This window comes from Acanthaster planci, linkage group LG01 (genome assembly GCF_054643075.1).
Source record: "Acanthaster planci isolate LZ-2023a linkage group LG01, COTS_SCS, whole genome shotgun sequence".
NCBI lineage: Eukaryota > Metazoa > Echinodermata > Asteroidea > Valvatida > Acanthasteridae > Acanthaster > Acanthaster planci.
In genome coordinates this window covers 33,802,158-33,828,954 of record NC_141777.1, presented here as the reverse complement: position 1 = coordinate 33,828,954, position 26,797 = coordinate 33,802,158, and the positions used below count along the sequence as shown (strand labels likewise).

Genomic DNA, 26,797 nt, shown 5'->3' with positions numbered 1-26,797 from the left:
GCGCTCGAACGGCTGGAGTATGACCCAAGGGTCAACAAGAGTGTACTCTCACTAAGGGGGGGGGGAGTTTACTCCCATACCCAAGTGTAATGTGCACATATCCTACCTGTGTTAACAGGAGTAACTGCGCAAACGCACCCAAAGTGTACTAGTGTCGTAGGTTCTTGTGGGTTGACTGTACAGTAATTTCCATCTTGGTGGCTTTGGTGCATAGTAAGAGAGATGGTACCCTTATGCTGGAAAGACCTTTTCACATCTTTTTTGCAATGCTTGGTGTCAGTAACCGAGGCATTTTCCCTACAATGTGAAAAACATTCTGGTAAATTTTGTAATCTGGCAAGTTCTTTGTCTTCTGTCGAGTGTGCAAACTGAAAAGACTTTGTGAACTAAAACACTTGGATGTGGGATGCTTTTTTCAAAATGCTCCCATCTGAAGCAGAGTCACTTTCCTGGGTTGAAATTTCAATTAAATGCCCCGTATACAAAATACCTCAATTTGCAATGGACAGTTAATTTTACATGTGCCTCCTTTTAAAGTAATTTATTTCGTGAAATCATTGTAGAGACCTTTCCAACTTGAGAATTTTTCTATGGAAAACTTTTCAACCTATCCTGGGTCTCCACAAGGCACCAGATTTTAAATAAGAACAAGGACGTAAATTTCGGTATGTGTTGCTCTGTTAACCTTATGAAAATTCACACAGACACTAACTTCTGTTCAAGTACACATATTTGAATCTTTTTTACTTTCTGTTCATCTCGTTCTGTCCAATAATCAAGCTCACACCTCAACCCCACTCATGATCAAGAAACAAGAAGGAATTCAAACAACTTACCCTAGACACATATCCAAAATGTACAATACATACAACATAAATACAAATGCAATCTACTGACCTTTAAACTTTCCAATCGACAGACCTTGTGATTTGATTTTACAAAATGATAAATCTGAATTTATAGTGCTTTCATGACAAGTTCATAAATTTATGCCTAAGTTATAAAACCTCAAATGCAGCTCATATTCCAGGTATTGCTTGTATCTTCACTCCGGAGAAATCTGTGAATAAACTTGCGTTACCAAGTCCGTTTTCTTTGAAGAATTGTACAATTCAATACATTTTCCATGCTTTTTGTCTGCAATGACTTTCCATGCAGTCCACATGCCTGTACAATGTTAACTACAAACACAGGCACAGCGTTGAACTTATCTTTACTGTTCAATAAAAGGCCACTTCCATATCCTTCATACAAAGTGTTGGCACGTGGCTCAATCCTCCATGTGCTTGCTACTGTAGGGAGCCTTGTATGGGCACAATGCGGCATTGCATGCCGGAGATCAGTGGAGCCAAAAGTAAGCTTTGTGCAAGAAAATACAGTACCAGTGTTCAAGAAAACATTAACATCCTTAAACTATGTGTGTTGGTAAACAAATGGACAATAACGTCCCAGTGATGGTGGATTTCTCTACACAAACTTACACATTTTCAAATTCAAAGGGATGTGTGTGCATGGTGTTGCATACTCTGGTGTCAATGTCATGTGTTCCACTTGCGTACGCCACTAAAACTATGAGCCAGTTTGGTATTTCCCCAAAAGTAATTCAAAAACAAAGCACTCAACGTCATGCCTGTTCCAACATGTTCAGTGCGTGTGAGTTGGCATATGGCCGCCCTTAATAAGCCATTTGCGAGTAAACTTGAATGAAATCTGGTACACTGAGTTATTTGATTGCACACAAACGAACGTTTTAATTTCCCAGACTAAACACGCTGTTGCTATACCTCGTGATTCGGGGTAAGCTTTTGCATAGTGACCACCATCTCTGGAATGGACTGGTTCCTTTGTGCCCTTCTTATCCATTGAGAACAGTGTATTGGTGCTAGCCTTCTCTTGCGTAACTAAGCAAAAGCTTGCCGCGAATCACGAGGTATAGCAACAGTGTTTTTAGTATGGAGAATTCAAATTATTATGCTCCCGTGAATTTAAAGAACTCAGAGTATTGGGCCAACCTTGCAAACTCACACCAATGTTCTTGAGTGATCGATAAAGGGCTTGATTTTGGCTTCTGTTGGAATAGTGAACTGGCTAACCATGCCCTGTTAAAAGCAACCAACCTTTATTACCAATGGCGAAGGAGGTCTAACACTGTCAAGAGGTAGTAATTTAACAAAGGTCATTATCAAAATCTGCATCAGAATTTCAAACAGCATCTTATCTTCAACCAGATCTGATTTGAGACTGTTTAGAAGATTACTCTCCCGCTCATTAACAAAATTTGCCTATGAGAAGAACGAACTCGTTACAAAAATAATTATCTGCCTAATGAAGTTACACACTTCACACAATATTTACAATTACAAAAAATACAGAAACATAAACTAGTGAACACTTCTGTCAGAATTTTGTCCCACTGCGAATCTGTCCATCTATTCTTTCATCTAACTGAACTGAACTGCAAGTTAAACGGATATCAGTTTCAGTTACTGGGAGACTGGCTCCTCAAGATTTGTTACAAGAACTATGTGGGAATAAAGGAGGAGGAATTTCACTGCCCACACCTTCATCGCGTTAAGGGGACAATTCCTTATGTTAGGAAAGTCAGGACCCAAACACGAGGACAAAAATTTGTCCTGACGTCTGTTTCAACAGGTGTGTTGTCCTTATAACTACGCAACAATGATGTGTATGACCACTGAAGGCCCCATACCAGTGATGCAGTTCTATGGTCTCACTTGTCAGTGGCTGAAGCAGCAAAAAAACCAGAGACTATTACGATGACCCATGTCCAGTAACACGTACATGTATCGTACATATCATGACACGGGCAACAGCATTTGAGCTACACTTAAGTCCTATCCCAAATCCTAATCAACCCTAGCCTTGGTTCCAAGAGCATCACATTTCTCCTTTTGGCTGAAATGGATTAATTGAAACTGCAGAAGGGTGCTACATTGATTGGGTCCTTCTCTGACTTCAGTAATTCATCTGGAGATAGCGCCCTCTGACAGTGATGGTTCATGATTGCAGAATAAACTACAGAAGTGCAGGAAGGTCTTGGAACTAAGACTACCGTAAATCAACCCTAGGAACATTATGGTATATCATGCCTATTTGCCATGGCTTTGCCAACTGAGTACTTTCAGCATACAGGAGTATACAAGAATATTAGAAGTGAACACTTGCACCAATCCCTGGACCTTTTCACTGTGTAATTTTGTCTGAAGTGAAATATCAGTGAGCTCTATCCGGTTCGTAAGTGACTTCATCACAAAGGTGGACGTGCCACGATTTGCAGGCTCCCATTGGACAATTGCTGAAGTTGCGCATTAACTTCCGGTTCCGTGTAATCAGCCATCAATGCATGCAACTCTAGTGCAATGCATGTGCAGTGGGCGTGGTTTAAACTGAAGTGACGTCACACTTACGAACCGGATGAAGCCCAAGTATTTTGGCTGTACAAAGTAATTCAAGCTGCAGCATACTTTCAAGCTGCAGCATACTTTCAAGGAGCATTCCTCTAGGAACTCTGGTACGACTGAAGTCCTTTCCATCCCAACTTCCATGCCAATTTTTTTGCTGGTAACCTACCCTAATCTCACAATTCACAAAACCAACAGCACAACCTTTGACATGCCCAAAATTGCAGTACAAAGGCCGATCCCCAAGAAACAATGTCTGTACAGTCTGCCATCCATCAAACTCTCTGAAACCAGGTAATGGTCTGCAGCAGATTAGAAATATTTAAACATCTGTTACAAAAGGCCCAAAACACTCTGCTCAAGTTTTGTTCTAAATTTTAGCCTTGTTGGTCATTCCTGATTTTCTTCAAATGGAGCTTACAGAGAAGTCTGGTTCCCAGACCACATGATTCCAACTATTAAGAGTCTCAAAGTCTGACAGCTGCCACAGCTCAGATGACCTCAGTAGAAAAAATTCCTCCCATTTCTGAAAGTGTCCAAAATTTCTGCACTCGTTCTCATTAATTTTTATAAACTGTTGTACATTTTTGGAAGTATCCCCACATTGCTTTTCTTCTGATTTCTCCATACACGTCATGTATGCGATTTTAGCAACTTTACTTTGTAATCTGTGTAGTAATAGTTATTACCACTTTTGCATGATGGCCATACTAGTATTTAAAAACTAACTGCTATGCCATAGTCCACGCAAAATACATGTACACCATACATCTTGCACTGCACAATGTTCCATATTGATCTGTGACGGCTACCAGACCTTCACTTTAAGTAAGGGTAACTGTCAGGTCTAGGAACCAGACTAACCTTCTACTGGGAGCAGCCAGGCACCGTGGCAAGAAGTTGGGAGAAGGGATGGCATACCAAAACATTTACAAACAAAAAAACCTGGAGAGGCAAGAGGTTGCTCACAGCGTGAAGGCTTCAAAGGACAAAGGCTTCTAGCCGCCCCTGACATGGTCACGTCAGGATACTATATCAAGTGGTCAAAATGTGAATGTTGGTGGACACTTTTCACGAAGAGACAAACTGACCAAAAATCATTACTTTTTCAAATTTCTGTGGTCTTCTTGCCAAATCGACCATGCCATATGATGCCGACAAACTGGTAAAATCATTTTGACCATATCTACTGAAACTCCACCTAACTGCCATCACTTTCACAGAGAATGAGGTGTGTGCTCCATAGAGATAACAAGAAGCAATGAAGGGCAACACTGTTGTTACCACAAGTCAACTCTGGAACTCTACACAAATGTAACAATTTTGCACCTTGCAGGCACAATGGTAAAAGTATGCAAGTTGCCAATACCCTTCCCCTAGGGTTTGAGTTTTCACAAATTAAAACATTTTTGGTCAGTAAGTAATCCTTAATTACTGTAAGATTAAAAATTGGACATTAAACGTTTTGCAGTTTATAACAGTTAAAAGGTGCACATGCATGCATGTGCGCAGTGTACTTAATCAACTTTTGCAGTTGATCTCTATGAATCGCTGCTGTAAAAAGTGACCCACTTCAAATGCGTTTTTCTCAAAAGTTTACTTTTATGCTGCATAGGAGTTTGCATCTTCGTGAAAACGGTGATGAAATTGGCAATGTAATGAACATAAAGTAATTTTACTGATGGTGACATGCATACAGTGGACAACCAATGTCACAGGATATCCTGCCTTCTGGACTGAAAGCGTCAAAGGTCATCAAAACCAGTCATGCCATACACGGGTATAAAGAGGGGCGAGTGGGTAAAGTGAAAAAAAGTTTCAATGTACAAAATGATACAGACAGAAAAAGTTTTCAATGTAAGCCTCTGCCCAAGACATTCTCTACAGATAGTTCATACGACTAGGCCACGTACTTGTACATCCACATACACTCCTAGGTAAAAACATACAGTTCAATTTCTCAGAGAATGACTGGAAAACACAACAGTACAACAAATAAAAATTTTTATGACAAGAAAACTGGAGTGTGCTTTGTACCCCGCCTTCCTTGACATTTTCTACACACTGATCCATGCATTCCGCCTGCACCATGCTTTTTCCCACTTAATATGTGTGTGTGTGTTTGGTTTGTCTTAACTTGCTGTTCCCAACCTCATTAAGTCCAAAGCTGACACACGTGTACCTCTGGGGTGATGATAAATGGTCGTGTGAAGACTGTCTTCCAGAGGGTCAACAGCTGGTCCTCAACTGAAACAATCTCTGTTGGTACAATTTAAATGTAAGATCATGCCTCTTTGACAAAAACAGTGTAGCTGAGCAACTCTGACTTGGAAACCAAACTCAGCAAGAAACACGAGGGGGACTGCAACAGAGTACTATCATGCTCTGGGCAGGAAACCTTGTATACAGCATACAAGAAATTATGCCCTGACACGTTTGAAGATCTCCCTCATAATAAGTACTATCATCTGATGGTGCTCAAGTGTGACAACTGCTCAGCACACCTGCCAACACTGGCAACTCAGAAAACAAAATAACTGGTGCACGAGCAGTGCAACCACACAGATTCACTCTCTTTCAACGCCAAATTAACACAGCTGGGATCTTTTGGTCTGAGAACCAGACGGTGAGAACATGTACATGTTGATCCCAACAGCTGTTTTTTTCAGTGACCGGGCGAGCTACTGGACAAGCATGAGGATGCCATCTGTATACATGCAATGGCTGTTTTCAAGTGACACAGCCAATGGGTGCCCGCATCACATCATGTCATTGTACACCTGTGTGCAAATGATTTCACACATGATCCCCCGGAGTACCTGTATTGTAGTTCACTGCTATCTGATGTTCTTCATGACCACCATGCTCGGGGATGTACATGCTTATCAAGGATGAGCACCTTGACAGTGCGCTGAACGGTATACGAGATGTTTTTTACATTTCTGTTTTTCTCCTGAAAATTGGAATGTTCCGATTTGTACTCCTTCAAAACGTCACAAATCAGAATGGCTCCAATTAAATTGGAACAGCTGGACATGGCTCATCAGGGTGACTCAGACTGAATGTGAGACAAGGAAAGCAGGGCACAGTAGTGACAATGTAAGATGCACACTCCATTTCTGACAACACATTTCATGCACAAATCCCATAAGAGATCACGTCTTGTTATTCACAGGCAATTTATTGACATTAGGAACGGAAGAGGACTCAGATGGGGGCGGGCCGTCGCCCGTTTTTAACCTCTTGGGGGGGATGCGGGCCCGGTCCTCCGAGGAATCCGAGTCCGAATCGGAGGCCCGCTCAAAGGACGAGACAGTGGTACTTTTGGGATTGTTGAGGAGTGCTAGGCCATTGCTGAGTGCCAGCGGGTCGCTTGGGTTCTTCTCCAGGAGACGAACTGCAAGGAAAAGAAAATGATCAGAAATTAGTGCCAAAATTACAAAGTGGCCAATACATGTACAAGAAGCTTCCAATACCCACTGTGCTTACTGAACACATGCTCAATCTCTACTCCACGAGGATAGTTTCTCAGCGCTCTCATTTTTGTAAGTAGTAGCTAAAATGCATGTAGTTGACCTTTAACATACAACCTAGAAGTGCTAAAATCAAGGACTATTTAAATTTAATACTTTCAGAGAATAATACCAGGAACACATATTTTACGACCAAAACAAAAAAGTTCCTTTGGTATTCATGAGTCAAGTGTGACTTTACGGTCTTTTCTTTCAAACTTTCCATTTGTAGATACTCATGTGTGTCTCCACTGAAATTCCAGACCACATGTACTTAAACTGTGACAGGATCAGTTTTTGGTATATGCACTTCTCACAGCTGGGGGAGGGGAATGTGTCCCAAGACCGATCTTTTCAGAACTTGGCAGACACGTTAAGACATCCATTACGAATACATCTATGAAGTTTGCACATATATTCAATCTGAAGAAGGGTTGCCTTTTGTGGACATCACAAGAACGTGCTTGAAGGTCAATGCAAAGTGTCCAATGTAGGCAGAATCAGCAATTTAGAATTAAAAAAACAAACAGAACTCGGCTACTTCAATCTGGTCAGCAAAGGATGACTTGTGAGTCCTTGAACCCCGTTTGCTAATAACCATCCTTATTGTACTATAAGACAAAACACCGAGATGCAAACCCAATGCCACCTTTGTACTTCAATGTAACACCCCCCTGTAAAATAATTGTAGCTGGAACAAAACATTAATCCAAATTTTTCATTTTGAAATCACGATGGATAAGCATTGCGATGGAAACAGCGTTTTGATGTGAGGGTCTTCAAGCACCGACAATAACAGCGTGGTTTTCATCAACACCACTGGCCATTGGTGGACATCATGGAGGCAGCTCTTAAGAAAACTGCACCAGATAGCCTCATCCTTTATAAGTTGTTTAGGCAGTGCCTGGTGACCAGACTTACTTTGCTGATCCAGTTGCTGGTTCTGCCTTTTAAGGCCGTCGATGTCTGACTGATGTGAGTTGTTCTTCCTTCTCATAAACTGGATGTACTCGGTGGCTTTGTTCAAAATTTGGGCTCTGGATGCCTAGAAAATGTCCAGAATTGTTGCTAGGTGAATTTAATGCATTCTAAATGCAAACACAATGCTGGTTAATGACCTTCCGCACAACAGATGACCTATACTCAAGTTACTGGGTGACTGCACACCATTAGTGCCAGCATAATTCAGATGCATCTCATCAAAGCCACAAGGTTGTTTTTATTCCAAAATAAAAACTTATTTTCCATTTACAACTATTGATTAAAAGTGTTCACCCAGTCCTAGAGATGAAACAAACACGGACAAACTTAACCCCTACACCAAGCGGAAAGTGTACTCAACGTACATGTAAAAAGACAGCTACAGTTGGAAATCAGTTGGAAAAGTAAAGTACTTGTAACACAAGGATTCTTTAGCTACTGCAAGCTTTATTCCTGGTGTTCTAAAAAGGCCTGAAAAAAATCTGATTTTGCATTGATTATATTGTGGAGTATACTATTTTTGTAGCAAGCCAACAGCTGATATTGTCACTGGGGAACATTTCACCTTCTCCCCTTCCAGATTAGGCACAGCATCCCTCAAGGAGTTGAAGCTGTCTTTGATGTGGTCGCGCCTCTTACGTTCCAGGGCATTGTGGTGGGCTCGCTTCTCAGCCTGGAGGGGGGGGAGGTATCAGATACAAAGGTGATTCAAAAGTGTCGACTTCACTGTCTGTACTTTCTCTTTCAGCTTAGGAAAGCCACTGCAGTAGACTACTTGGACCAAGGCTTAAAACCGTCAGACTGGCGACTTCCCAGGGATACATATATGTACATGTACATACATGTACTTGTGCAAATGTTCAAGACAGGACAGAGTTTTCTTTGTGTTAATGCCTTCATTGAAATATCTACGAAAGATTACAAAGTTTGCAATCGAAAGGTTTGATTTCAAAAAGAAGTCTGAACGATATCCCTCTGGCATGTTGTGATCCAGTGCCCCACACACCTGGCTATTGTACCGGCTTTCACAGCTGCCTTTGCCTGACACCACTGGTATTCACAAATAGGCACCAACGCAACTTTCTCTTTTTCCCCCGTTACATTATCTTGACTGAATTATCTTGACTACTTCTTTTTGGAAGGAAGGTGTTGCTATGGAAGTAGGGATGTAGGACAGGGTGGGAATGGAACAAAAAAGGGAAAGCATTCATAAAAAAAAAACCACAAATGATACTCTGGAAACCAAATTTAACTTCAAGCTCGACAATACATCCATCCCAATGACTACAACTTTGTGTGCATCATTTCAAGCAACCAGTACATGTAATCCAACATGTCTGCCAAAGCTCCAAACTGTTTAAGGAAATCCAATGTAGTGAACTGTTGAATCTGAATGCCAAAGCTACCATGAGCTTTCCTATTGTGCAGACCTCACCTCCTGACACCCAGCTGTCAACACAACCAACTCTATAACTTTTTGAAGGTCAGATACATACATGTACATTTACATTGTAGGTGTGCATTTGTTGTGTTGACAATTTTCATGATGATGCACAGAATGGCACTCAAGTCATGTACATATACATGTATGTACCATGCATAGACAATGAAAGGCTACTTATTCAACCACACTAAGTGCATGCTTCATTGTTTACTTCAAGCCACTGTTGGGTCGGAGATGCTGGTGGTCATAACAGATGGTTTGAAATTGACAAGGGCCAGTGTTTTTCCATGCTTCCTGTACTTACATGTAACTTAAATGTTTTTGCGCAAAAGTTAAAGTTAAAAGGTCTGTTTCAAGACAAAAGTCTGTCATGCGTTATTTCCCTAAAATTCTGCTGCATGTATGAATTTAAAGATCAATGGCCAGTACGACTCCAGTAAACAGACTGCGTGCATTTCACAGCAACAGGAATGAATACATGAACATGGATGCGTTATTTTAACAACAAAAACACAGTTTTTCTCGCAACATGATAGGTGAGTTTTTATGCAATTAAAGAATCCCTAACTTGGACATTCCATAATGATATACACATACGTGTAGCAAGCCCAGCCTCCCTAACCAACCTCTTCAGGTGAGCTGACTACAGATGTATTTGCGTACTATTTTCCAAGGTTAATGGCATGTTTCCATCAGATGTTTATGGTTCTTTACAGGTTTTCATCACATGGCAGGTTGATACATGTACATCATGCACTTTCAACATACCGGTATTTCCTTCCAAGAGGTCAAAGACAATCACATTCTATTTACCTTGTACACTTTACAGCAAGCTTTCCAATATATTTGTTCTTCAAATAGACAAGCATTTAATTATTGTTTCTGGCTGGATGTGGAATACATGCACATTACATGGCAGAATATTTTAGGGCAATTACAGGCATGTAACTTCCCAATTAAAAAAATCAACATTCTGTACGGCATAATACCAAACACGATTTCAACCAATATCCATAATATCTGATGTTTAATGTACTGAAACAGTTCCATTTTAAAACAACAGGGCTAAATTTAAGTTGAAATTTACTAAGTTCTGTGTATTCCGTTGCAGGAAAACACAGAAGTTTGATATCAAATTCTGGATGATATCCATATATGTACATGTAAGTGTCATTCTTTATGTATGTGTTTTCCCAAAAGCAAGTCTTGCCTGACAATTATAACTAAACTACAAATCCTCCTTTCACTACTCTCTTTATAGAACAAAAAATAAACACACAAATCAGCATTAATTGAAGTGCAATCTCAGTGGTTATGGACAGACAGACTGGTGGGGAAATTCTTCAATTTGAATCATGTGTGCTACACCAGGCACACACGCAAAGACCTTTAATTCCAACACAGAGTGGACCACATGTTCTCAGTGCGCCCTGCACCAAATATCCGTGAACCGCTGCCTGCATGCACTGCAGTGAGTTCCAGTCCTTGTTCCTTCTTGGAGAGGATAATCAGACAGGCCTTGCTAGTTTGCTACAAAAGGAAAACCTACATGTAACATCAACCAGTAATTATGTGATACATAAATCATTGCAGTTGTGATCTGCAGCTGCAATTGCCATATATGGGTTCCGTTTGCTTTGTGATCTGCAGCTGCAATGGCCATATATGGGTTCCATCTACTTTGTGATCCGCAGCTGCAATGGCCATATATGGATTCCATCTGCTTTGTGATCTGCAGCTGCATTGGCCATATATGGGTTCCATTTGCTTTGTGATCTGCAGCTGCATTGGCCATATATGGGTTCCATTTGCTTTGTGATCTGCAGCTGCAATGGCTATATATGGGTTCCATCTGCTTTGTGATCTGCAGCTGCAATGGCCATATATGGGTTCCATCTACATGTACTTTGTGATCTGCAGCTGCAATGGCCATATATGGGTTCCATCTACTTTGTGATCTGCAGCTGCAATGGCCATATATGGGTTCCATCTGCTTTGTGATCTGCAGCTGCAATGGCCATACATGGGTTCCATCTGCTTTGTGATCTGCAGCTGCAATGGCCATATATGGGTTCCATCTGCTTTGTGATCTGCAGCTGCAATGGCCATATATGGATTCCATCTGCTTTGTGATCTGCAGCTGCAATGGCCATATATGGGTTCCATCTGCTTTGTGATCTGCAGCTGCAATGGCCATATATGGGTTCCATCTGCTTTGTGATCTGCAGCTGCAATGGCCAAATATGGGTTCCATCTACATTGTGATCTGCACCTGCAATGGCCATGTATGGGTTCCATCTACTTCCGGGCTTTAGACACTACTTCAGGGTTAGACACTACTTTTAACACTGCCTAATCACAGTGTTGTAATCAAATAATGTTATCAAATCACAAGTCATTCTTACAAAAGTCACAACTCAAACTCACCGTCAACGTTTCATAAATCAAGTGACAAGTCTCAAATCAATTTTTAAAGTCTGTTTGAAGTCATACATGTAAGTTACACAGTATATTTTATAAAACGTACAGCAGTTAAATTGACTAGTTCACTTCAAACAAAATTCATTTTTCTCTAAAAGTATTTCAGCAAAAGTTGGTAATGTTGACAACCAGGGTTGTCGCCAGCTCAATTTAGTATTAAGTAGCATTTGGGCGAAGCGCAGCGAGAGGAGCTCTCTCGGGTCATGGCCAGGGGTCGAGGGGCCCAATTCAATAGCCCCTGGTGGACTCCAGGGCAACACCCCAGCAGGTAAAAGGAGCTCTGCCACCTAAAGCTCCAGGATTCTGTTTTTTTCAGGGGGGAAATCAGGGTGTTTTGAGGCATGTTATAAAGTGTAATTTGTGTTTATAAAATAGGGAAATTATCAATAAATAAAGATGAAAACAGGATAACACAACTGTCTTATATATATTTCTGTAACAATCATACACAAACATCTTATACAAGGTCATCTGTTCATTATTCTAAATCAGTCATTTACAGTAACCCTAACCCCTAGGATTCCTCCAGAATCCTCCAAATTGGGGGAGGGTTGAAAAAATTGGATTCTCCCTCAATCCTCTGAATTTCTTGAAAATGTTATTTGGAGGTGTGCCTACTGCCTCAATCCTTCAAAATCCTCCGGCAATTCCTGTCATCATGTTGAGGCAGAGTGAATAGCATTTTTGAGCCGTGCATTTGATTCAAAAGAAATATCGGGCTGAATTTATGCATGACTGGGCAAAAACAACACAAGGTACAACCATTGACCTTCACGCATGGCATCCTTCACAATCAGGCATGCACTTTTGCCATTCACCCTCAATCTTCCAAAACCGGCCAAAGGATTTTGGAGGATTAGGGAGGGTTAATGAAAAGAATTAAGAAAAAATCAGAAGATCTGAAATTTTGTTTTCCAAAAAAATTCAAACTTTTTTGTGCCTTAAGATATATTTATCAGTGTACGTTGCTAGCTTTCAGAAGACTGTGCTGTCAAAAACAAAACGTGTTTAATGGCCTTTTACCGGGCAAAGGCAGATATACATCCACTCATCAAAACATCCTGACAATCGGCACGAAAACATGAGCACGCGTACGTATAGTAAGACTATTATCATTTGCCTCGTACACAGACGTCAATGTGAATTTTGTACCACACATAAGAGTTCTGAGAAAGAAAAGTTGATACTATGCATAAATCTGCCGTACCTACTCCTGCTGGAATAGGACTGTACGAATGCAGACATTTACTGGTGCAACGGGGGTGTCACTGCTTGAAGTATCGGCGCACCACAGAGCGGCGCTTTCAGTTTTGTGTATGTGCGTCCGTACCGTACGTGTACTGTACATCTATCATTATACTGCATGCATCGTGTGTGTGAGTGCGCAAGTACGTGTACATGTATAGTACTGGGAATACAGCATATGAAGCCGGCCTCATGTGTATGTTGGGATATGTGGTCATCATGACAGCCATCGTTCATTTCAATTATAGGCCTGGAACGGTGCGTAATTTTTAAGCTTACTTCGGTGTTTTTGTGGTTTAAAACAATCAAATAAACACAGAAATAACTTATAATTGCTAAAAGATAGGAACATACATGAGAAATGTTGAGATTTTTTAGAAATTTACCAACTCCGGGAATGAAATATGTGCCGGTTGGTCAGGCTCAAAATTACCTCAAGTGCCGGGCCGAGATTATGAGAGCTGGGCGGCCCCTCCTGCCCCTGCCCGGCATAGCTACAACCTTGTTGGCAACAAAATTTTTTTTTCAAATTAAGTCACTACATCATTTTTCTCAGCTAAAGTAACAAGTTGCACTGACAAGGCTGACAATCTTGCATGCGTGCAGCTGTTTCAGTTTGGTCACACACTGTTCCCGAATGACCTCGAATGCGCTTCAGTTTGGTCACGCACTGTTCCCAAATGACCTCGGACGTGCTTAAGTTTGGTCACGAACTGTTCCCGAATGACCTCGGATGCACTTAAGTTTGGTCACGCAATGTTCCCGAATGACCTCGGATGCGCTTAAGTTTGGTCACGCAATGTTCCTGAATGCGCTTCAGTTTGGTCACGCACTGTTCCTGAATGACCTGGGACGGGCTTCAGTTTGGTCACGCACTGTTCCCGAATGACCTCAGACGCGCTTCAGTTTGGTCACATGCTGTTGGAATACCGAACTGGCTCAATCTTCTCAGTTCCACAAATGCCTGAAAATGCTTCCAACTTAACACATCTTCTTTATGATTTGGATAATTATTTTCATGGCCGTGCTGCTTGGGTATTTTTTTGCTTTAACCCTCACCCCGTAGGGACCATTGAAATCCTGCATAACCTTGTTTGGTTCAGCATGGTCAGGGATCAAATACATGGAGTTGCTTAACCTATGAATTAGGTACATGAACATGCATTATGAGCCAAGTACAACATAGTAAGGAAAGAGTTCAATATACACGTATAAGGACACCGCTTGACACCCTCTTCACAAACACTGTGAGACTGGTCTGAAAAATTCTAAGTTTTTCTAAGTAAACGACTTGGCTTTTCCCCTCCTAAAATGAGCTTTTCTGAACATGTTTTTACTTTCTTTTTGACAGCTACATGTAATAGGTCACTGTAGGGAATAATTAATGGATTCCTTATATGGAACTCTTCCCTATAGTAATCTAGGTTTTTTTCAGAGAGGTGGCCCATTGTTCGTAAAAGAGGGAAGATTTTTCCAAGGTGAGGTCAATGTACCATATTTTCTTGGTTCCTTTGTAGATATCTTTGTGTGATTGTGTCGAAACACACTACAAACTAACAAATTCAACCCACCAATAAAAAAAACCAAAAATTAACACACACACTCACAAAACTAAATGGGCAAAGACCAGACACTAGTTCTTCTTAGCCAGTGAATGTGATCATCATAATTGGCAATCATTAATTTCTTTGAAATCAGATTAGTTTTTAACAAGAAGAGCTCTTCCTTTTATGAATATATGAATATATATGAATATTTAAAAACAGCAAATTACAATAAATCCGGGCCCTGGGCTCTTCTTCCATAAATTAATATGTAAAATCTTGAGTTGGGTCAGAAACAGAATTTGTAAAGGAGATACATATACTTTCACTTTATTGTGAGTCATTCTTACCAGTCATGTAATTCTGAGTCGCTTGGACCACAATGAACTAAATTGGTCAAGGGGTTGCTGAGATACACTCATTTGTATTTTGTGAAAAAGCCCTTTTTCGGTTCAATTTCTTAACCCCTTGACGACGGGAATTTCTTCCCGAAAGCTGACTCCAAGAATTCCAACCTCGCTTGGCCACGAAGGCCACCTGCCAAACCGCAGATTCGCGGTTTGTGGCCCTGCGTGCTCTGCACGCTTTGAATTACACGGTGAAAAGGCTAATTGTTCAGTAGCATGCGGCTCTACTCAAGCTTCCACATTCCCATTGCCTCTTTTCAAAGTGGGGACTATTGTGAAGCTGGTGATTATGATGGAAATTCGGTATTTTCATTTCTGGGCTACGCACAAAGACCAATTACCATATATACAAGAGCCACGGTCTGCCTTCTTTCTGTTCGCTCAAGCGTGGGCCCAGATTAATAGCTGAAAAGTCAGCTGAGGATCTCAATTTTTACGGCGGCTCTATCCACGTCCCAGCGCCAAGGGGTTAATGAGAAGTCTGGTTAATTGTGGTACCAGAGAGGCTCGTTGCTTCATGTAAACAAGCATTTAAACATTTAATAACTTCGTACTGCATTTCCTCTCGTCTTTCTTTGATAGGTACATCCAAGGGAAGACATTCACAGCTGTAACAATAACATCGAAGTTGGCTCATTTATTTTTTTATACCATTGCCATGGCAACTCCTTTAATCTTCAGTTTGATTATAAATTGTAAAAGATTCGTTTGAATTCATAACATATGTATTGTACATGACAAGAAAATATCCACATCTGTTTTGTCCAAAAAGTAACCAAATGCTATATTTCCAGTGAGAAGTTATATTTAATTTATTTTGTTTACAAAAATATTGACACTGTAAACAACTTGGTAAACAAATTCAAAGCAACATATTTCTTGATTGGCAGGTGCTGCAAAGCTTCTTTTTTTGTTTCTTGTGACAACATGCGGTTGCCTCCCTTGGAAAAGTGATCTCTAAAGCAATTGTAATTGGTTCTGATATTAAACTACAGCAAACTGAAGTTAACATTGGGGCAGAATACTTAGCGATGAAGTTTTGGAAAGTCAGAAAGTGCAAGTTTAACAGAATGAACCAGTGTTACACTGAGGAATTGAGGGGAAAGGGTATTCCAAATTAGCTATTGCCCCAGTCAACATACAATTATGAACAAAATAATTAAAAAATCAAAAATTTCAAGCTCAAGAAACCTTCTGCATGTAAGTGCACAATATATTGCTTTCAACATGAAAATTATGTCTATAATTTCTCAAATATTGATATAAAAGAAATAACAGAAGGTTGGGCATACATGAAGGAATTTAACCTCAATCCCCACAAAACCATTTTGTAAAGTATGGAGTTCCCAAGTACATGTACATATAGCTGAACGGTCGCTCAAAAGAATCCCCCACCACACTATTAGTGTTTGAATGTACAATTTTTTGGTTAGAGGAACAAAGTCAGAAGAGCCACCAAATGTAACAATGCTTGTAACTTTTTCTTTAAAACTGTAAAAACACAGCGCTTAGTGATAACCATGAACTTACATGTATGACACCACAGACAAAATCACCAAGGTAATACGTATCCGCCTGTGTACGATGGCATGTGTGAGGCTACTGCTTGTGACTGCTATGTTGACCGGCTGCCAGTGTTGTATTCAAGTCCATCATAAGCTCTTTGACGAGTCCCATCACAAGTCCAGTCATTAGTCCCTTCATGATGCCAGTCATAAGTAACAAAGTGAACAATGACAAAAGAATACTTTTGTCACAGCTCATTTTAACAGCTTGTGAATTGGCTGAAGACTGTGAATGACTTGTGATGGACTTGCAGGGACTTGTGATGGACTCTAATGCAACACTGCCTGCCGCCGCGCACTCAAGCCCGGCAGGTGTCATTCGGAAAATCATGGTGCACTTTAACTCGGCGGTCAAATGCGTTCACACTCACGATCTAAACCTCAATCATTCTAAGGTGGTTTCTGACCCAAAAACTGCTAGTTTCTTGTAGACGTACTGCAAAGCCCCGAAAATGCAACTTGAGATAATGTCCGTTTTTAGCGGATCAAAACTCCCAGAAAACTTCACATTTTTTCACGGAACTTTTGATGAGGAATTCAGGCAATTCAAACCCTATCCAAAACGATGACAATAGTGTGGTCCCTTGATCTAGAAATCAATTTTACTGCATCGTGTCTATGGGGAGGGAGTCAGGCAACCACGTTTTTGTACACAAAAAGCGGGGTGGATGTCGGACCCCACAGTTCTGGGGGTATATTGCACTATGCATGCGCAGCAGCCCATTTCAGTCCCTGCTTTCAGTTTAAGACAATGCAAATCTAGCATAGGGCCTAGGCTACATGTAATGTGCATAGGGTACCCGATATCTCCAAATGCCAAAAGTGGTAAAAAATCTCACATTTTCTAGCATTGGTTAATGGGTGAAACGAAACAAAGAGATTTGCCCTCTAAGTAAAAAGTAACGCATGTAGGGTAAGCACTAGGCAGGTAAGGGTCCAGTCCAATAATTCAAGCCCCATTGAAAACAGTGTAAAATCATCACCGTTCAGGGCAAAATAGCATGCACGCCAACATCCCTGAGATTTCTGAAACACAAATGAAATTCTTGTCTGGTCACTTATCTTTCAATTTCTTTTCAATTTTTGGGGGGTTAACCAATTACATTTTTAATTATTCCCACAAAACAAAATCACCCCCCAAAAAGTGATTTTTCGGAAGTCTGATTGCAGCCCTTTTTCAAGTGGCAACCCTCAACTTTCTCGGGCACTTAGGACCATTTTTCAACTGTAGTTTTTAGCCCTTCTGCCTTATCATATGAAAGCTCAAAGACCCAGGGAGTTGATCTTGGCAACGATTTACACAATCTCACCATTTTGGGGGCCAAACAATCTCCTTTTTCAAAAGATACTGCAGGGGCACTTTTAATGTTAATGAGCTGGTCAAAATTCTCACTTGAATTAGTGGTCTGCACCCGTAAGGAGCAGGCAACAAGCCTATGACCAGGCAGGTTCTGACATGCATTTGCATGAAAGTTGAAACTTGGCCGGGTTCAACCATGGGGTACTATTCACGGGCCTAATTAATTTACTAAAGTCACTGCTGCAAGCTTACACAATTTATAGAAATAAAATTAATTGTAAAACACCGGTCTTTCAAACTAGGCATACTAGGCATGCTAGGGGATTCAGAGAAGTCGATGTTTAGATACTGGGCGACACAACCAGCCAAGGCCAAGTCAAACCCAACCCATGTGTTGACCGGTCGGTTCGTGCACACGTAAATAACAGAACAGCTGCGATGCATAACGCACTGCAAGGGGAACCAGGCCAATGCTACGTGCATTACGCATAATAACCCTTGGTGCACATACCAATGCAATGCGTGACTCGACTGTCAACATGTAAACACACATGACGCGTGAGGCCCGTCCCACTTGATGGTGTTTATGAACCCTACGATCGACTTCTAGAGCGATTAATAACAACCTGTACGGCAATAATGTGACTTAACAAACATATCCCAATAAAGTATATAATCATTATTGCTTACATCGCTTTCCAACCCAACATCGGGCTCGTCATCACTCATTCTGAAGAATTTTTGGCTATCGTCTCCACCACTTTACAGTAGAATTTCATGCAATATGGCGTCTGCTCAATGCCACGCGCAGGACCCACGTGTCTTAAGTGGGAGGAGCAACAGCAATATCAATCCGCTTTATTTAGAAATTTCTATTTCGGTTAATTGGGGATTTCGAGAATTAAACCTCACTTGCCACCTTTTTTATCTTTTCTGAGTGTTTTTCTTTCCAACACGTTTAAAATCAAGCCCTTCTTTTGAAAATAGGAACTGCTTTGTTCAAGCGGCAGGGTCCAAGATACGGAAAAATGGTCAAATCGTCAACAACATTATTTTCCAATGCAAATTGTGAGGGCGCTACTTTTCATACAGTTCGATGGCAAATCGTCAGCCAGGTGTCAAGTCCAGACCTGATTTTTTGATTTGGGTGGCGCGAGGGGCTATTTATAAATTCTGGACAAATCCACGGTCACAGTTCGAAATGATACCGAAACTTCGGCGGTTCGAACTCTTCCCCCCACAGAGGAATAGGGAATCAGCCGTCCAGCAGGACTGTTATCCTGATCGTATGGCAGCTGCGCAGGGGGGCCGGGAGGAGTGACCACGAAATTGAAGGGGTGCAGGGGCTGCCTGGCCCTGCCCATACACTAAGGCCACTAGGCTTGCGGAGTTGCAGGCACGTGCACAGTCATTCGTGACCCCGGCCACGCCGGCACATTTCTAGCCGCTGCACGCACCCATTTCGGGGACAGTATTCGGCGTATTGCATAATGCAACCTGGAACTTACTTGTAAACGCAGTTTATGTCGCTAGCATCGATTACACTACATGCACTTTGTCGTGTTGTTAAATTTGTGTTGAAAAAGGGAGATGGCCATGATTTATTTTGTCACAAGTACAACTGGTATAAAACAGGGAGGGTCTAACACAAAGACAAACAAAAACAGTATTTTAATACGTTATTCGTTGAGGACAGGGGGGACGTGCATCTTTCCATCTGGGTATGTACTACTACGGCAGAGAGGTGAAAGGTTTGGGAGATCCTGACTTTGACGTAAACGCCCGGGATTTTGTCATGGGCGTAAATCCCAGGGGATTGGAAGGAGGATGGGCAATTGCTCATCCCCCCACGAACTTTTTCGTGGTGAGCAAAAAATTGGGGGAGGGGGGGTCGAAGACTTTTTCGGACTTCCCAGCGACTCGAAAAGGGAATACAGTGTTTTTAAAGAGCCACAGATATGCCACTCCGATGTAGATTCTGCTTGAATGTAATACATCATTACATAGGTTATAATGTCATCACCCCCCCCCCGCTTTTCAAAAAGCTCCATGGCCGGGCAAGAAGTCACCCCCCCCCACACACACCCCCACATACAAGTGTGTATTTGCCTGCAACTGGGGACCCCCTATTGTTCCTCTTTTGTTTGTACTTTTTTAGAAGACTACCCATATGTTTTGTACACAGTTGTCAATCGGGGACCCTCTGTCAATCGGGGACCTTATTGTCCTCTATTGTTCAAGGTCCCCAATTGAATGCAGAAACAAACTCACACGCACACGAATCCCCATCCCCCAAATTTCTGGAACAAATTTACGCTACTGGATGTGGTACACAAGTTAAGGCAGTATGCCCGGAGAAAGATGTGGGCTAAATGTGCCATCGTAGTTTTTTCCCTTGTACCAAAGACGGTCAGTTTGAATAACAGTCCGTAGGCTGAGAGGAGACGGATTCAATGCACCCATATCCGCCAGAACGTTTTGATCCTTGGCATATCTAAAAAAAAAAAAAAAAGTTACCAGAAAAATTTCAGGGTAACACTCTCTAAGGAGGCCACTTTTCGAAATTCCATTTGAATGCGCCTATTTCTGAGCACCAGGGTTGCCCAAGGGGCAAACAATTCGCCATAAGTTAAACCGTAATAGATCTTAACTGAACTTGACATGTTCAATGTTCATGAATACGCCTTTAATTAAGAAAATGCCCTTCATTACCATGAAAACCAACTATGGGAAAACAGCGTCAATTATTTCGCATGGTCTCTAAATTTGGCGCACATTTAGTTTTTTAGGCTTTTTATCACCCCAAATCTTACTGTTGAACTTGAAACTTAGGCCCATTTTGAACAAGGTTCTTGGAAGAGCTGTCCGATATACAAACGCAGTGAAGGGAAGTTAGGGGATTCTTGTTCTCCTCTTATAGCCCCCCCCCGAGCCTGGCGACGCCACTTCTAGTGATACGTTTTACTTTTTTAGGGCGTTGCATTGAAGATTATGTTGTAATATTTAACTGTTTTAAGTTGATTTATATAACGGGTTTTGCCCTTACCCAACGTATATATTAATAAACACTGTATGCTCAGTGCTTGTCCGAGAGCTTGCGAAAAAAGTCTCAAGCTTACTCGGGTGGGACTCGAACCCACGACCTCCTGCTTACTAATGCAGACGTCTTAACCACTCGACCACTGAGCCTGCGGGGGTCGGCTGGCCAGGTGAAGCAGCGGGTACCGCGAACTATTTTCAAGATGTATTTTCAAGATGTATTTTGTATCGGGTCCCACCCGAGTAAGCTTGTGACTTTTTTCGCAAGCTCACAGACAAGCACTGAGCATACAGTGTTTATTAATATATACGTTGGGTAAGGGCAAAACCCGTTATATAAATTAACATCTCCCCAACGCAAAAGTACATCTACAAAAATAATGAAAATGTTTTAAGTTGCAAAGAAACCAATTTGCCAAAATTGTCCAACTCAACAAGTACATATTTTCTTTACGTGCGTATCGTGACTACGGAGGACAGTGATAAAGTTCTTCTAATTCAAGGATGTATGTGTGGGGGGGGGGAGCCATCGCGTCGCGGAAGCTTGAATAGACTCAGCTAATTGGACATCACATCACGTAACAACCAATACATATTAACGTTTTGGCAGCTATGCTGTTGATTCTTGAAAGAAATGTTATCGTTTCATTCATTGCAGGAATGATTTCCAAAATGGGGATTTGACAGATATACCTGGGAAAACAACGCATAAACACTTCAGACTGCAAAAATGGGTATTAAAAAGTACCTCATTTCGTGGTTTCAACCATTTTTGTCAAGACAAAACAAAACAGTTAGCGTACTTTTTTTGTCGTTAAGATGCCATAAAAACTGTTAGCGAGACCATGTCTCTACTACATGCTTGGGAGAAATATCGCAAAAATATTTTTATCAAGGCATTTTCTAGGCGTTCAGACGTGTTTGCTATTTTCACGTAAACTAAAATTTATTTTATAGGGTCGTCATGAAAATCAGTATTGATTCAGTGTTGTTACCATGGAATGGAATGTTCTCATGGAATGTTGTAGCTGTGGACCCAATGTCACAGTTTTACCATAAAAGGAAAAATTCCTGGATTCATATGCTGTACCTCCATGGCTGTACTAATAGTGACGCTTAAAAGAAACTACACCACGAAGAAACGTTATACGAACGGTATTAGCTGAAATAGTGAAAATCAGAGGACGGCGAGACTTGTTCACCTTTACCGAGGAAAAATTAACAGGTGCATGGCAGAAAACATCAAATGGCCATCTCTGTTAATTTTGTATAAATGTAAGCTTTGCCGCCATAATTGATACAGTCATTGGCCTCCAAACTGAATTATAAGACAGTCAATAAACTGGAAAATTCAACTTTGCTGTAGCGCCCCCACTTGCCAGTTAAGCACTGTAGTAAACGTGGTCCCTTCGTTTTCGGGTTAGCTTTTAAAGGACGGATACCAGTTCCGTGAAGCCGTAGCTTTTCACAAATTACGGATTCTTCTAATGTAGTTTTGTCTGAATTTCTTCCACTTTACAGCTTCATAGCTAAATTGAAAATAAGTTTGTCTTGAGAGAATATGAATTTACTCCATAAATGAAAAAAAACCCAGACATTGTTTTAGTTTGACCACTTTAGGCCTACAAACGGATTTAATATCAGAGACGGAATCCAAACGGAACGAAGCCGATATTTGGAAAACTCTCTCAATCTCGTGCCTGCGAAAAATATAAGCACGTATTCTGCGCATGCGTTGTGGCTTCACATACAACGAAGTCGTTTCCTTCCGTGAAACTTCATGATGACCCACTGAATGCCCCGAATTTCGATGGAAAATGTGCATAAATGCAACTCACAATGGAACAAAATCTTTGGAGATGACACTGTTGAGTGTTTGATTTAGACATCTGAGGTAAGTTTGTACTTATCATGCTCCACCAGATGATGAAATTTTATCGTACAAATTACAATATCGATTAGCGTAGGCCTACAAGTACAAGGTATGGTGTATGTTGACTGCTTTGATTACCGAAGTCGCAATTCATTTGCACGTAAAACGTAAGTTCTGAACGAGTAACAATCATGACAGTTGAGTCACAGTGTCAGTTCGCGTTGTATAATATAAATAGTCTCTGATTGCAATATTCAGTACATACTAACCTACTGTACCTGTGACAAATAGATCGGTGATCTCCTTTGTTTAATTTAAAGGTCATCATGGTCAGCTAGCCCCATTAATGAGTACGCTGCACTCCCCTTCAGCCACATGCTCATACCGAATTTTTGTTGTTTTTTTTCAAGGGATTCGAAATGAAAGCATTTTCACGATTGGATGTGCTCGATGCACGCCAGACCCCCTCTACTTTTTCAATCCTTCACTACGTAATCTTACCTCCTAAGCCTACTTTTCGAGAAATTTGCAGCCATTTTTTGAACTTCATACGTTCGTGCATATTGACGTTGATAGCTCGAAGAATCATGGCATCGAGTTTGTGACCCCTAAACTGTGACCTCACATTATGCAAATACAGCACCTGGAGTTCAGATGCGACGGCTAGTTCCTGTTTACCCAGGCCTAAACTGCTCACTGCCATGACTGCCAGCCCATGTGTGGGTAAACAGGAACTAGCCATCACATCTGAACTACAGGTCCTGTATTTGCATAATATCAGGTCACGGTTTAGGGGTCACAAACTTGACGCCATGATGATTCGAGCTGTCAATGTCAATGTACACGAACGTATGAAGTTCAAAAAATAGCTGCAAATTTCTCGAAAAGTAGGAGGTAAGATTACGTAGTGAAGGATTGATTTAGAAGCGGAGAGGGTATGGTGTACATCGAGCAACTCCAATCGTGAAAATGCTTTCATTTCGAAGTGCTTGAAAAAGTCAACAAAAATTTGGCATATGGGCATGTGGCTGTAGGGGAGCACAGTGTACCGTAGGCCACATTAATGGCGCTACATGGTCAGCATGCAGCATAGCCCCAGACTGGGGAGCCAGTCTACTGGACTTCCTCTGTATCCGACCTTGGCTCCACAACAGTCAATCCTAAAAGTGGAGAAAATGCCTTTTATGAAATCCCTTTTGCGTGTATGGATCACTCATTCTAATGACAACATCCCCTTGAATCAAAAGAATTCATAACAAATAAAATGATTTATCTATTCCTCTCCATCTTTGCAGCGGCCAAGGATCAAAGGAACAATGGGAGGTTATGATTTTGAAAACGATGACAGGTGGAAAGGCCTGCTTCTGACCGCCCTACGAAAGGTGAGACCTTTGAGAGTGTAATGTATGTATGCGCAGTAGATGTACATGCATTTTTGTATCCACCGGTCATTTTGAAAGTGCAGTTTGGTTCAGGGTGAAATTGGGCCATAGTGACATCAGACTTTGTTTACTTGTGTGCTTTACTATGGCAGTGAGGTGGGATGTGATCCATCAACTTCCCAGTGGAAAGCACTTATGTAACTGGTCTCAGCACTCCAATTTCACCATGGCCACTGTGACCATGGTGGTCTGTGCCCTTACAGCTGGCTGTGATGCCCTGAAAATTTCACTTTGTCCACAGCCAAAGCTGGCTGTGTGCCCTATTCTACCCTGTAATACCCTGTACATGTACATGTATTTCCTTATGTTTGCGACTTCACATTCACACCAATGTATTTTGTGTTGCAGTCTACTAGTACAGGATCATCTTCACACCACTGGGTACACGGCCAGGCCAGGCGAGCTAGCAGACCCAGTGCGCTGTGACACAGCGTCGTACGTACAGTTTGTACAACGTGATTTTTTCCTGCGCTGCGATTGGCTTCGATTTACATAAATGTATACATGTGTATTTTGTTCTGTAGCCCAACGTTCTGTGGACAATTATTCGCTCCAGGCATGTGCGGCGGATGTGTGGGGCTAGCCAGCCTAGTTCAGCATATGTGTCATGTGCAGCAACCCAGCTGGCACATGCACAGATGGGCTTAAGCCATACCCAAAACAGGCCTCCACTACTATGGCTAGATCTTTTTTGTCTCAATCCAGTTTCGGATTGCGTCTGTACACATGCAGCAGACTCAACTACACATGCGTACCTTATTCTTACATGACGCAATGGGTTGGTCAACTTTATAGTGCGGGGGGATGTGGTTGGTAAGATTGCGCTTTGCAGTCAAAAAAGATGCATCAAAATTGAAACAAAACATGTGGCTTTGTTTATGGTTTAATTCACTGGAATTCTTTTGTAAATGTACGAATTTTCTCTGAATTAAGAAATCCTTTGTCAGAAAATGTGTCTGTTCCATCCTGTTATATGATGTTTTGTCATAAGAAATTTTGGGAGTGATTACTGGGTTATAAAACATTTAAATACGAGTATGATAGCTCAAGCACATAAAACACCATTTTTTTGTTTTTCCAGTTTCTAAATGCGTTTTGCAGAATATTTCACACCTTGGCCTCAGTGTGTCTTTCCTTTTGTAGAAATTTTTGCGTTGTTGCCCCTGTTACTGGCCTAGTTGCCCCTGTTATTGGTCATGGTGCCCCTTAAAATGTCACATTTCTTGGGGCCAAAATGGCAATGCCCCCAAAAAGTTGAAATTTGAGCCCTGTGGTCTTGTGATGGTTTCGACTGCAACAATGCTATCTACAACAGAAAAAATGATGCAACACAGCAACTCTTGTGGGGCTGCGTGTATGTACGGTACATGTATGGTACCCTGATTTTGGGTCAGTTCATGCGTACATGTAGCACACATGTACATTTGTATATACATGTAGAATGATGAGTTTTTACTAAAATACTTAACCCTCTTCATTCTAATTGGATGAGCTGTCTTCCATGACATCAGTTTTTGTTTTTTAATTTGTTTTTCATGTGTATCTGCAAAACGACATCTTTCCATATTAGGGAGAGTTTTGAAAATGTCTATGAATCCCACTTGCACTTTGAAGTTTGAAGAAATAGAAAGATACTAGTTCTGTTGTTTGTTTGGCATACCTGCTAGAACATAAAGTTAATTGAATATTCTTCTTACAGGGTATTCCCAAAATTTACCAGAAAATTATAATTAGTTCTGTGCTTCATGGTAAGTTTTAGGTGCAATCCAATTTGGGGGCAAGCTTTGAAAACTGTGAAAAACACGCTCAAATTGTCAATTTTGTCTTTCCTGAAATGTCTCTGAACAGCCTTCAGGGTCATGAATAATCATAAAATTACCACTATCTGTATTTCTATATTTGCACATTCATAATTCATTATAAATTCATGAGAGAAGAGCCACAACATCTTGCTTTTCAGTGTGATAACTGAGCAAGTTCTGCTTTGTGGTGTTGAAGGCACATATCACACAAAGTACCAATACATTGGTTTCCGATACTAGGAAAGAAAATTACTGCAGTAAGAATGGCAGTGAAAGGACCTTGACAGTGTTGCCTACATGTAAATGTAGCATTGGATGGTGTGCCAAGTTCCCTTTCAGGAAGGTCTACAGTCGAACCTCATGAATAAGAGGTTGTTTGGATTTGGATAATTACCTTGCTATAACAGGAACCTTGCATTATGAGGAATAAAAACAATGAAAAACAAACGATTGGGACCCCAATTGTTATAAGCAGAATCTTGTATTAACAGTGTTCTTTTTAACAGGGTTCAACTGTATTTTCAAAAATGCCTTGAGGTGTTGAGTGACTTTAAGTTGCATGAATATTCACCCCGTAATCAGTACTAAAATCATTGTCCATGGAGAGTAACTGCTGAGTAACACTGGTACATGCTTGATGTTCGATAGGTTATTGAGAACTATATGCACATGCGTTGTATTCTGTTATAGTCTACATGTGGTATTGTTGGCTCTTTTCAAAGGTTGTTATTTCACTGTGA

The 26,797-nt window shown here is 41.1% G+C and overlaps 2 protein-coding genes across 3 annotated transcripts in view; one reads left to right on the top strand and one right to left on the bottom strand.

The window, feature by feature from the left end:
* Positions 1–712: 712 nt before the first annotated feature.
* Positions 713–18,715, bottom strand: LOC110987146 (protein max-like). The gene is made up of 4 exons (XM_022249620.2): positions 18,592–18,715; positions 8,481–8,588; positions 7,856–7,979; positions 713–6,819 (listed from the first exon to the last, which is right to left on the bottom strand). Exons 1-4 carry the CDS (start codon positions 18,628–18,630, stop codon positions 6,578–6,580), a joined length of 513 nt encoding a protein of 170 aa, XP_022105312.1. The 5' UTR covers positions 18,631–18,715; the 3' UTR covers positions 713–6,577.
* A 3,960-nt stretch (positions 18,716–22,675) lies between these two features.
* The window catches only part of LOC110987135 (son of sevenless homolog 2-like), a 43,725-nt gene continuing 39,603 nt past the window's right edge, over positions 22,676–26,797 (top strand). For both annotated transcript variants that reach the window (XM_087135812.1, XM_087135810.1), the window contains exons 1-2: positions 22,676–22,834; positions 24,109–24,195. In XM_087135812.1, coding sequence (XP_086991938.1) covers positions 24,130–24,195 — 66 coding nt within the window. In that variant the 5' untranslated portion in view covers positions 22,676–22,834; positions 24,109–24,129. The remainder of the gene's footprint in view (positions 22,835–24,108; positions 24,196–26,797) is intronic.